Below are 13,272 nucleotides of genomic sequence, written 5' to 3'. Positions count from 1 at the left end.
TCCTACAAGTTGAGCTTCAGTGGAATAACCTTTCCTAAAACCGAATTGCCTTCTATCGAACCAGTTATTAATTTCACAAACATGTCTAATACAATCAGAAAGAATGCCTTCCCAAAGCTTACATACAATGCATGTCAAACTTACTGGCCTGTAATTTTCAGCTTTATGTCTATCAACCTTTCCTTTATACACAGGGGCTACTATAGCAACTCTCCATTCATTCTGGTATAGCTCCTTCGGCCAGACAATAATCAAATAAGTACTTCAGATATGGTACTATATCCCAACCCGTTGTCTTTAGTATATCCCCAGAAATCTGATCAATTCCAGCCGCTTTTCTAGTTTTCAACTTTTGTATCTTATTGTAAATGTCATTGTTATCATATGTAAATTTTATTACGTGTTTGGCCTTAGTCTCTTCCTCTATCTCGACATTATCCTTGTAACCAACAATCTTTACATACTGCTGACTGAATACTTCTGCCTTTTGAAGATCCTCACATACACACTCCCCTTGTTCATTAATTATTCCTGGAATGTCCTTCTTGGAACCTGTTTCTGCCTTAAAATACCTATACATACCCTTCCATTTTTCACTAAAATTTGTATGACTGCCAATTATACTTGCCATCATGTTATCCTTAGCTGCCTTCTTTGCTAGATTCAATTTTCTAGTAAGTTCCTTCAATTTCTCCTTACTTCCACAGCCATTTCTAACTCTATTTCTTTCCAGTCTGCACCTCCTTCTTAGTCTCTTTATTTCTCTATTATAATAAGGTGGGTCTTTACCATTCCTTACCACCCTTAAAGGTACAAACCTGTTTTCGCATTCCTGAACAATTTCTTTAAACCCATCCCAGAGTCTGTTTACATTTTTATTTACCGTTTTCCGCCGATCATAGTTACTTTTTAGAAACTGCCTCATACCTGCTTTATCAGCCATATGGTACTGCCTAACAGTCCTACTTTTAAGACCTTCCTTTCTATCACATTTATTTTTAACTACCACAAAAACAGCTTCATGATCACTAATACCATCTATTACTTCAGTTTCCCTATAGAGCTCATCTGGTTTTATCAGCACCACATCCAAAATATTTTTCCCTCTGGTTGGTTCCATCACTTTCTGAATAAGCTCTCCTTCCCATATTAACTTATTTGCCATTTGTTGGTCATGCTTCCTGTCGTTCGCATTTCCTTTCCAATTGACATCTGGCAAATTCAGATCTCCCGCTACAATCACATTTCTTTCCATGTCGTTTCCCACATAGCTGACTATCCTATCAAATAATTCCGAATCCGCATCAGTGCTACCCTTTCCCGATCTGTACACTCCAAATATATCAAGTTGCCTATTATCTTTAGAAATGAGCCTTACACCTAGAATTTCATGTGTCTCATCTTTAACTTTTTCGTAGCTTACAAATTCTTCTTTCACCAGAATGAAAACTCCCCCTCCCACCTTTCCTATCCTATCTCTACGATACACACCCCAGTGCCGTGAGAACATTTCTGCATCCATTATATCATTTCTCAGCCATGATTCAACTTCCTATTACAATATCTGGTAAATATATATCTATTAAATTATTTAATTCTATTCCTTTCTTTACAATACTTCTACAGTTCAACACTAACAATTTTATGTCATCCCTACTTGATTTCCAGTTCCCTGTTCCCTTATCACCGCTCCCTAGGCCATCCCGTTTCCCTGAATGTACCTCTCTATTACCATTCCAAACAAATTTCCTAACTTCGGATAACCTAGAAAACGGCTTTACGTCCCAGCGACACAGATTGGTCTTACGGTAACCTAGAGGACAGTGGTAGTATTTCTTCACGATCGTCGATCGGTAAGCTGAAAATAAATACCATTAATTAATTATGGTGCAATTAGTGTTCGAACACTGTTAGCAGTGCGATGTTTTAGAGGCTTCATTGGTGTTAAAAATTCATCGCATTTTCCCCTCAAACTAACGGCACAGATCTTTTATCTCGAGTGAAATGCTTCATGCATTACCTTGGATCTGTTTCTCAATGTGTAGAATATTTATTTCCATAGGTTGACTGGTCGTTACACATTGTGCTGTGATTTATACTCCAGTCAGGACGAATAGAAATGAATAGTGTGACGACTCCCTCTGAATCACATGTTAACGGACATGGTGTACATGTTCTCCGCCACCTGCAGCGCTGCTGTCAATAAAAGGGCCAAGTACGCGCGCTTTTCGTCGGCTTACTGTGGAAGTGTGCAAACAGTTTGTGGTGTTTTTCAGTAGTTTTATACATTCACCAGTTGTATAAGTGCAGATAGCTGGCATTAACTTTTCATGAACTGAAAAGTGAAAAAGATTATGCATTTGAGAAGTAGAACGTATACTTTGACATATGCTTCAATTTACTACCGCATGTGAATATGCCTACAACTTGCAATGTCCCGGGTTGTAATTCGGGTTACAATAAACATTCGAATGATAAGCGTCATTTTTATTTCACCCCCAAAAGATCCTACTCTGTTCTCAAAGTGGTCGAAGGCTATCCCACGTCAACATCTGCCTTAAAGTGATAGTACCCTTAACATAATTTTTCAGTCAGATTAGAGCCATGGCAAAAGCTGTTGTCAAAGAGAATGCCAAAATCACAAGTACAGCTCAGGAAAAAAATTACAGCACGCTTACTTTTGATCAGCCACAATTTTCTTTTTTTGCTAGTTGCTTTACGTCGCACCGACACAGATAGGTCTTATAGCAATGATAGGATAGGAAAGGCCTAGGAGTTGGAAGGAAGCGGCCGTGGCCTTAATTAAGGTACAGTCCCAGAATTTGCCTGGTGTGAAGATGGGAAACCACGGAAAACCATATTCAGGGCTGCTGCCAGTGGGATTCGAACCCACTATCTTCCGGATGCAAGCTCACAGCCGCGTGCCCCTAACCGCACGGCCAACTAGCTCGGTCTACCATTATCAAGTTGGGAAGATGAACAAATAGCTCCTTTCACCAGTTCAAAAATTAATGTCATTCATCTGTTCTATGGGCATATTGTTATACATGCAAGCGAAGTGATAGGCTGTACAGCATGTATTGGTTCTATGCAAAACAATACAGAGGAGGACCTAACAAGTCTAGAAGAATATTTTAACGCATCCAGCTATCTGATTTATCCATCGAGTGAATTATTATTTATGTTTTCTCATGTAGAGGAAGTTGTTGTGAGAAATATTAGTGTACAAGAAGCATATGGGGTGAAATATTTCAAGAACGCCTGGATAGTTTACCTGCAATTACTGTTTCTTATAGACTTGGGTGCTGTACTGAACATTAATTTTTCATTACATACGATGCCGATTTTATTTCCGAACAAAAGAAGTACGGAAAGAAGTGCAAGCTTGTATGACCGCAAAACATACACGGAAATGTCCAAGGTGTCCTGTTAACTGGCTGATGGGGTGAAGTGCTGATAAGATTCATTAATTTGAGCATGTTAATATATAATTTAACTTAAGTACCGGTAGTTATGCAGGAATTACATATGTATGACATACCGGTACGGCGGTACGTAACAATCATGTGGGTGTCTGCAGTTTTAATGCGTTTATATTACGCAGCATGTACACTAACAGTCGAACATGTGTTTTTTAAAGGTTATAGCTGATAATTGCAACTGAGTTTGATTTTGTGGTGAATTAGGGGCCTAATGAAATAGCTCTATACACACATACCCGTTTGACATATTCGTTAAGACACTGACGAAACAGTTTCAGAAGTAATGTCATTAAATCATTACTAAATGTAAAATATTTTCTACAAATTTGTCACATATTACTTTCAAAACAAGGAACACTATAATCTTAATTTGCACGAAACACAGTCATCGGTCAGTACAGAGAATGCACATTCCTGAAACATAACAATAATATATACACGGTTTTCAATAATTTATTTAAACGATAAATTCCGACTTAAGTCACATCAGATCTCATTTAAAATCACATGTTCAAGGACAGCTGATCCCTGTTTACCTACACCAGCGCCGCGTAGTGTAGGAACATATCAAACAGCAGAAGTCGTCACACTACGTACTTCTATTCGTCCTGCTCCAGTGATGCTTTATTTTGGTACCGGTACTGAAACGTCTGTTTTCTTTACCATAGCCCAACTTCATACTGAGTATTATTACTACTTTAAGCAATTAGTACGGAGGGTATGTTCTGTATGGCCCAAGCATACTGTAATAGTTATAAATTTCCAAATAAGACTATTACGTATATCCGGTTCGGTTTCGAAGTGGTATCCTTGTTGTTTAATATTGAATTTTTGGTATGTACCGTATCGCCATACTTCATACATTTTTACTGCCATCAGCCTGTTTTTCATGTATGGTTCGTTTCATTACGGAATTGTGGTGGGTTTTTTCCTTTTTCCCCCAACCTTTCACTGCAAACCTCAAACCTTCTCTGCTACCATTTGCAGGAATTTGATTTAACTGTATTTTAGGTGCTTGAATGCCTCTTTCTTGTAGTTGTCAACGTCATTTTACATGAGGTAGTGCGTCAGGCTACATTCCGACGGTTGTGTAGTTAACTTTGTGCCGCAATGTATAGGTAGATACCCTAAACAAGATATTCTCGACGCACCTAATAATCAGAATGTGTATGTTTATTTCAGATATATTAGATATTATTTAATAAAAATATGTGGGAATGTAACACTTACTGATTGTGTTTAAAGGATTGTTTTCATGTAGGTATTAATAGTTGCTTGTGTCATCAGTCCTCAGACTGGTTTCATGCAGCCTTCTATGCCACCCTGTCCTCTGCTAATGTATATTTTTTATGTAAGTACTACATTCTAAATCTACTCTAATTTGTTTTTCATGTTCATTTTTATTCTACCCCTACCGTTCTTACAAATCCCAGTTTTCCTAAAATGTAATAGTTATTTTACATTCTTCTCATCGAATTTCACCAAATTGTTTTCCTCTCCTCACTTTTATTCATTATCTCATCATTTGTCATAATATCTACCACATCTCTCATTCTTCATTCTTCTGTAACACCGCATCACGTGGTTATGTAACTTAGGTAGTTAATATCCATTATGTGAATTGTCCATTTTTTTATCTTGTGTGATACATAAAATTTGCATGACTTTTTTCCTTTAGTCATGTACAGTCCTCAGTATGTGGTAGATAAACTAAGTATTGTGCTTAGTTTTGCCAGAGTGAAGGAAGTCTTTCCTTCAATTTGCTTGCAAATGCACAGTAACTGAACCAGTAGTCCACTAGATAACTTGCCACCACAGTTCCAAATTGATCCATTGGGTTATGTGAGTAAAACTGAGATGCATCTCATGAAGCATATCTCAAAGGAGGATTAAGACTGAAGTCACTGGTGAGATAGATCTCGCTATGTAGTTGAATAAAGCTCGTTGTCCGCTAACTAGATATGTCTCATTCCGCTTCATATGTATCATGTACACTTGTCAGCTGACACCACAGTTCTGTAAACATCTTGTGATCCTGCTTGATCTTTTACAATGCCTCTATTTCACCACAGTGACAAGGAAGGAGAAATTGCGGAAGTTCTGTTTCGTTTGATTATGACAGTACAAATGTACGGTCTGAACTTCCCAAAATGTGCTTCAGGGAAAATGCCGCACTGGGTCGTATGTGCCACAAAGTTTGAAATGTTTTAAATACTGAGTTGGCAGTGGGATGAATCCAAAAAAAAAAAAAAAAAAAGGACAAGAAATATGAAAATCATGTGATTAGGGCAGTTATTTTGTGCTTTGAAAATAATCCTTGCATGCTATAACAAAGTGTGACTTTTGAAACAAACTTTATGGTGCTATAGCCCTGTTGGGTCTTGGCCTATCAAGTGACTGCTGCCCAGCCCTAAACTTTCAGGTAACGAGGAGATGCGTGTTCAGCGTGACAAATTCCTCCTTCATTATTGTTTACACTGGGGCGTTATCTGACCTTTAGAAAGCTCTTCATTTGTTCTCATGTAGGCTGAGTGGATTCCGGACCAGCCTGACCGTTATTGAACCCAAGTCTCCAGTTAAGTGGCAGACTCACTACCGTTAGACCTCAGTGCTGCTGTGACTTGAAACCATGAAAAATCTTAGGTGAATTTTGTAAACAGTAAACTGGTAGAGTAGAACGGAGTTTCAAAATTGATGCATGGGCAGCCTATGTGGCATCAGATTAAAATATCTTCAAACAGTAGGTAAATTATTACCATCATTCATTATCTTCTGACTGCGTATGAGGTATTTAAAAGTGAATCCAGGGGCTTTCAAGGTGGCGTTGCTACCACGTGATCCTTATCCAAGTCTGGGTTTACTTCTACTTAGTTGTGTCATGCTTTTCATGTTTAGCTTTGCTAACTGACCCCCTTTGGTTAACTCTTGTTCTTTTCTGACTCCAACAGTATTAGTTTTCCTAGTCCTTCATTTTCACGTTCTTACCGTCCTGTTTCTTCATTCCTCTATGTGCACTGATGTATAGCATTATCATTAAAGAATGTATTTGTAACTGCTAATCCCAACTAGCACAGATGTCCAGCAGATGCTTCCCATTCCTATTAGCTTCAGTCACTTCCCCACATTGAAGAATTTTACTGTAATAATTGTAGAATATCAGTGCTCAACTTGTATACTCATATTATGAAACCACAGAAGCATTCATACTATCAAAGTAAAAAATGTATAACAGCTGACACAAAAAGAAGGAATAGAAACCTCTGGATTGTGAAATTACCCAAATATGTTAAGTCAGGTGGATAGATTAGTTCACAAGTAATGAGATTGTGATTAAGGTTGATAAGAGAAGAACAGTTTGGCAAAAGTTGACCTTAGTTTTAGATTCATGGGATGCATGTTGAGAATGTCAGAACTTGTTTGGCTAATTTCGAAAGAATGTATGTATGGTAGGAATTTGGTATCAGTCAGGAAATGGTTCAGGTCTGAATAGATGGAGGATGTGATAGTTCTGTAGGAATGGGTAGGTAAGCAAAGGGTTACTGCATAGTGGAGATGTACATTAAACTAGTCTGCAGACCTGCAGGGTAGTGCAGGATATGATGACATGGAGATCTGTATCAAACTAGTGTACAGACCTAGGGGGGCCACTGATAGTGAAATGGCATTGTCACTGTCTTATCACCAAAGTGCCCATGGTTCAGTCCCAACCAGTGCATGTGGGATGTTTGAAATAAAAGCCTTGTTCCTGTGATTTGATTTCCATGGGAAACTGAGCTGTGTGCCTGTGATAAAAATGTTGACAATTATGGAGAAATACAGGCCTGCTTATGTACTTGGTTTCTCTATAAATGATGGCCCTAATAATTGTTATATATTTTCTGTACCTTTTTTTTTCCAGTAAATCTCAGTGTAAGTAATTTTTGGTTCAATTTCATTAAAGGCATCTGTTGCTGTGTGAAATGGACGAGAATGTAGTGGTCAAGGAGGAGCCTGTCTGGCTTGAAGGCACACCAAGTTCATCCTTCGTAAGTATCATTTGTGATTATTTTATAGGGATCGGAATTTAATTGATATTCCTAAAGATTTTCAGACCTATAAGTTATGAAATATGTCATATGGAATAATGTTTGGTGCATAACAAAAGACATAAACTCTCCAAATTTTAAAAGCAACTTTGTCAGATATTTCATTGCACAACACATCTAGGTGGTAGTCTGGTATGTGGTAGTATGTTGTAGATGTAAATTGTCATAAGATATGTGGTGATGGCATTCTGGATGTCATTCATTGTTATTAGAAATGGTGGGTAGTTTCTGACACTAGAACCTTAAATGTATGATTTTTCCCCATGGATAGTTTAAAGATCGTTTACTTAACACTAATTATTTACAGTGTAATTAACTGAACACTCCCTATGCTTCAGAGAATGAGTGCCTTCAACTTACCTACAGGGCCCTGGTAAGATTCCCAGTGACCGACCAGTGTCATTGAGATATCATTACCGACCAGTGTCGTTGAGATATCATTACCTGACCAGTGAATTTGAGATAATCATTACCTGAAACTAAGAGCTGATTCGGGATCCATTCAATGCCATGGACATCATGTTCATTTGGTAGAGCTACGGACAGTGACATTACAAATTTTTTTATGGTAACTGGTCATGCCCTTGTTGCCAAAAATCATGCAATGGAAGAAATGAATCCATTATTGTTCATTCTATATTATCTTCTTTGAGATCAACAGATGTACTGCTACTTTTCTCACTGGCTGCGGGTTATATTGGTGTGTTTATGGGTAATTTTCTAATTATTGATTTGTGCTCACCTTTAACTCTTGATTGACTAAATTATATGACTTTGATGGTCCATTTGTATAATTGTTTCTTCCAATTCATTATATATGGGCCTGGGTCGTCATGGATGAAATTTAAAAAAAATAGTTTTTAGTTGTTTTTGTATAATTTCTCATGTTGTATTCCCTTCACTACCACTCAGTTTAGGGGCTGCCTGGCGGAGGCAGTAAAGGCATGCTTGGTTCACTCGGAAGGACATGGATTTGATTCCCCATCAGGAAGTTGTAAAATTTAAGAAACAAGATTTCCACTTCTGCAGGTGTGCATGGCCCTGAAGTTCACTCAGCCTACACCAAAAATGAGTACCAGGTTAATTCCTGGGGGAAAAGGTGGCCAGGCATAGAGCTAACCACTCTATCCCATCAAGTTCCAAGGTTATGGATTTTCTCCTTTTTTAAGATATCTCTAATTTATTTATGAATATCTTTACTTAATGGTTTGAATGTTTGTACTGGCAGGTGGAAGATGTACAGACATCTTCAAGGTCAGATCTACATTAAGCTAACTCTGAATAATTCTGTTTAGTTTTTGTGATTTATTTTCATGAAAACAGCCAGAAAGAACGGCAGTTGTTCAAGCTACTGAAAAACAAACTTTAGAGAGAACTCTAGGAAGGGGATGTTGATTATTTGTACTCTTCTAGTTGATCAACCTATGGCTTGCTCAGGAAGATCATAGCTAGTTGGCAACGCTGATGGCACTCCTGGATGGAGCAGTTGGAGCAATTTTTGAAATTAGTGTCCTTACAATTGTAAGTACACGGTAGTGTTTTTTAAAGAATGCCTTAAATATATCGCCACAATAGAAAAAGCTATGCAACCTAGAAGGATTTGTTAACACCACCAGGTCATTCTCAGTACTCAGTCCAGTCCAGCATCCAGAGGGTTACTCATCCAGGTAGCAATACGACATCTATTCATTGGTACAATGGAGTCCCAACTTGCTGGATCATTGAAATTATGAGCATGCTCCTTGGAAGCAACTTGGCAAATGAAGTCGAATATCATGAGAAGATGTCTGTATGGAGAGTTACGGCGGTTAAGTTTGGATGATATTGACGTACCTTTTGTCCTTAGGGGATTCCTTTTCTCCAGACCCAGTCGTGCTTGATGTGATACCTATGGGCATGGACTATTGCCCTGTATCTCAATTTCCATTGTAGAAGAATTTGATGGAGTACAGGAAGAGGAATATTGTCCCATACCTGCTTGCATACTTTCCAAAGACCCCCAACAGTGGCGGGACATTTAGAAGAGAGCCCTCTTGTCAGGATATCAAAGGCACAAAAATCCATCAGCGAGGCATCTGGGGATTTGACAGGGATGTCACTAAATGGTATGACACGGACAAGGGCACTGGATACTACACCATTATGTGCAATGGAGGCCATCCTAGGTCTTCCCCCCTTACATTTATATGTTAAGGAAATAGCGGGAATGAGTGCCTACCGCCTCTGGTCACTCGGAGGATGGTTCTTCAAGAATCCGAATAGAGGTCATGCCTCTATTCTCACAAGGCTTCACCAGACCTGTCCTACGACGATGATCGGGGATCTAATGAAGCCTAGTTTTAATTTGAACTATAAATTCACAGTGGTGATACCCACAAAGGAGGAGTGGGCCGCAGATGCTGGGGACCGTCTTAGGTCCGGGGGCTGTACATGGTACACAGATGGCTCGCGGACAGAGACGGGCACAGGCGCCGGGGTCTGGGGGCCTAAGACAAGGCTCTCCCTACCTATGGGTAAATACGCTACTGTTTTCCAGGCCGAAGTATACGCAGTACTGGCCTGTACTGTATATATATGGAACATGCCTGGACACAGAAGATGCATCACCATTTGCAGCGATAGCCAGGCAGCGTTAAAAGCACTATGTGCAGTTAAAACAACATCAAAAATGGTATGGGAATGCCAAAGGATGTTAGACCAGCTGTGTGAACTTAGCTCAGTTACCCTATTATGGGTCCCTGGGCACACAGGCGTCAGTGGAAATGAAGAAGCTGATAAACTAGCGAAACAAGGCTCAAAAGGTCCTTTCATAGGACCAGAGCCCTTCCTGGGAGTGTCACTCCGAAGCGTGAAACTGGTAATATCCCAGTGGACAAACCAGTCTCACTTAGACATTTGGAAGAGGTTAACTATAGCACATGAACTTATCAAAGGGCCTAGCCAAAGTTAATAAAAGGTCCTGATAAATTTGAATAGGACCAGAATGCGAATGGTAGTTGGACTGTTGACAGGCCACAATACCTGACAGAGACCTACACATCATGAAAATCAGTCAGGATTCGATGTGTAGAAGATGCGATAGGGAGGAGGAGACCTCCACGCATGTGTTATGTCAGTGCGAGGCTCTTGCAAGCACTAGACATCGATACCTTCGCTCACATTTCGTGAGCCTGGAAGACATCAGGAATGCCAACATCCGGACACTGGTATCCTTTATAGGAGCACTAGGGCTGGACTAGGCAAACCCGTTTAAGGGACACAAAGGGTCTTCCCAGACCTACGTGTGGAGCCCTGCGTAGGCAGGCTTCATCCATTCTTTATCTATCTATCTATGACACGGACACCTGTCTCTGCTTCTTTACTCTCATAGTAGGTGACTGGTGATGATGATGACTGGGTGCTTTATTCATGTGGATCTGGACACTTGAAGCATCCTCACTGTACAGCTGAGGGATATCTTAGTTGAAATTGGGGTCCATGACATTCTTCAGGAAGAACGTAGCATTGATCTTCACATTTTTTGGCAGCTTGAGAATTTTGAGTTTACCCCAAGCACAATATCCTGGTGCTACCCTGAATCCCCTAGCAAACCTTCCTTTGTTTTCCTTGACAAAGTATGAGTGCCCCTTTTGGCCTTTTGGTGATAGGAAATTGCCTGGGGCTTGTACGGGTCATACTAATAAACCAAAGCTTCATCCAGGGTAATAACCGACTGCCATTTATCCCCTGCTAGGTAGTTTTCGTATAATTTTCTGGCATTAGGGAACCGCTCTTTAAGTTGCCTTGCTTTTAAAGCATGTCAATGGGCCGTATGCTGCTTACTACGTTCAGATCTTCTTGAATTATATGGCAGATGTGCTTGTGTGGCTGGCAAGGTTTCATTGAGTTAGTGGATTTTCCTTCGGGACAGCAATCTTTACCTTTTTAATGATGTTCGGAATCCTGGAATGTCAAACTCTCTTCCGCAGTAGTTTACTCGTTGTTGTTTCTGGCGGGAAACCATTCAGATGCAGTTCTATAGCATTACCTACAGAGGTCTTACAAGTGTTGTGGCCTCACTTTTCACAATGTTGTACAATCCTCCATAATGAGAAATTAGTATGGGAAAAGCCAGAAATGTGTCCTTGCCATATATCTGCAATTCAGAAGGTTCTGAGGCAACATTAGTATGATATGGCTTTATGCAGCATTTCTCTAAAGCACACTTCCAGTATCAACTGGGGCAACCTTCTGTATTAATGAGGCTTATGGAAGACTCTGCCTTTTCCTTTTTAAAACCCATCAAGTTTCTTTATAATATTCTACCCCTTCCTCATTTTCTCCCCTTACCCAAATATCTTTAACTCCTAAAACATCCAGACGCATCCTTTTTGCTGACTTAGCCAGATCTACTTTCTTTCTACTACTGCACGCAAAATAGTTTCTGTTGGGCATATAAATGAGCAAATGATGTGAGTAGATGTGGCAGTTGCAAAGAATTAGGATGAGAATTGTCTGTGTGTACTCAGCAGGTGAGGATGAACGTGACAACTTTCATAAAGCATTGAGTAACATCATACCCAGGGTCAATAGCAAGGAATGGGTAGTTGTAAAGGGCAATTTCAATGTGTGAGTTGGAAATCAAAGTGAAGGACACAATAGGCTGATTGGTAAGTGTGCAAAGGATATGGAAGTTGATAGGAATTAGAAGCATCATAAGGATATTTACTTTTACAAATGAGAAGGCAGGGGCACCAGATCCATAATAAACTAAATCAGGGTTGCTGAAATTAATTTGTCAGATTCCTGACGTACCGGGAGCCACATTGTCCCTTCCCCTGCCCTCCGACCTTCCCTAACACAAATATATCCCCACACTCAGGTGTCCCCTTCATCAGTCACCGACCAATTAACCAACCAAACTCTTACATGGCTGTTCAGCAACATAAACAATAACCTGAAGCACAATACAAAACAAACTGAGACAATCAACTTAATAAACTGATCATGTGGCACTGAACTGTTTAAGTTCCTTCTTGAAGCTCAGTACAACATGAAAAGTGTGATAACGTGCCCTACTCCAATTGCTGTCGGAATAATTTCAATTTATTTTGAATGCTTACACTTAACGATACACTTCATTTAAAAGCATGCCTTTCCCTTGTAGTCCGTAATTCAAAATATTTCAATGTTCCATTATATCTGTGAGTGTTGCTAAATTGCACATCTGGTTTTCATCCCTAAATTCTGTCTTTTTTCTCTTTCATGTTCATAAATGTGCTTATTTCTTCACGAAGATGAAAGAAGTGTTTCAAAATATTTCCACGACTAAGCCAGCGTACATCGCTATGATAAATTACATCGCCGTAATTACAATCAATTTCCGCCAGAAATGACTGGAACTGCCAATGATTGAATTCATGCTATGAAATATAATTAATTGTAGATGTCACTGTGTCCATTGCATGTTGTAAATTTAATAGCACTTGATGAATATTGCAATGTACACTGACTTAGCAAATGTCATGGGATAGTCGCCTAATAGAATGTGGGGCCTCCTCTGGCCCTGCGAACTGTAGTGAGACGCCGTGGAAGTGAGTCGACATGTTCCTGGTAGTCCTCTGGACGCAGCTGACACCAAATCGGTTGCAGAGCGGCCGCCAATGCTGGTCTGTTTCTGGGTGCTGGATCCATGGCACGGAGCCTGCGTTCCAGAACATCCTAGA

The 13,272-nt window shown here is 39.7% G+C and overlaps 1 protein-coding gene across 2 annotated transcripts in view; it reads left to right on the top strand.

The window, feature by feature from the left end:
• Window positions 1–1,751: 1,751 nt before the first annotated feature.
• The window catches only part of LOC136884869 (zinc finger protein 782), a 68,939-nt gene continuing 57,418 nt past the window's right edge, over window positions 1,752–13,272 (top strand). For both annotated transcript variants that reach the window (XM_068230100.1, XM_067157161.2), the window contains exons 1-2: window positions 1,752–1,853; window positions 7,423–7,507. In XM_068230100.1, the coding sequence (XP_068086201.1) occupies window positions 7,442–7,507 (66 nt within the window). In that variant the 5' untranslated portion in view covers window positions 1,752–1,853; window positions 7,423–7,441. The remainder of the gene's footprint in view (window positions 1,854–7,422; window positions 7,508–13,272) is intronic.

Source organism: Anabrus simplex, chromosome 13 (genome assembly GCF_040414725.1).
Source record: "Anabrus simplex isolate iqAnaSimp1 chromosome 13, ASM4041472v1, whole genome shotgun sequence".
Taxonomy (NCBI): Eukaryota; Metazoa; Arthropoda; class Insecta; order Orthoptera; family Tettigoniidae; genus Anabrus; species Anabrus simplex.
This window is presented reverse-complemented; position numbering and strand designations above follow the sequence as displayed.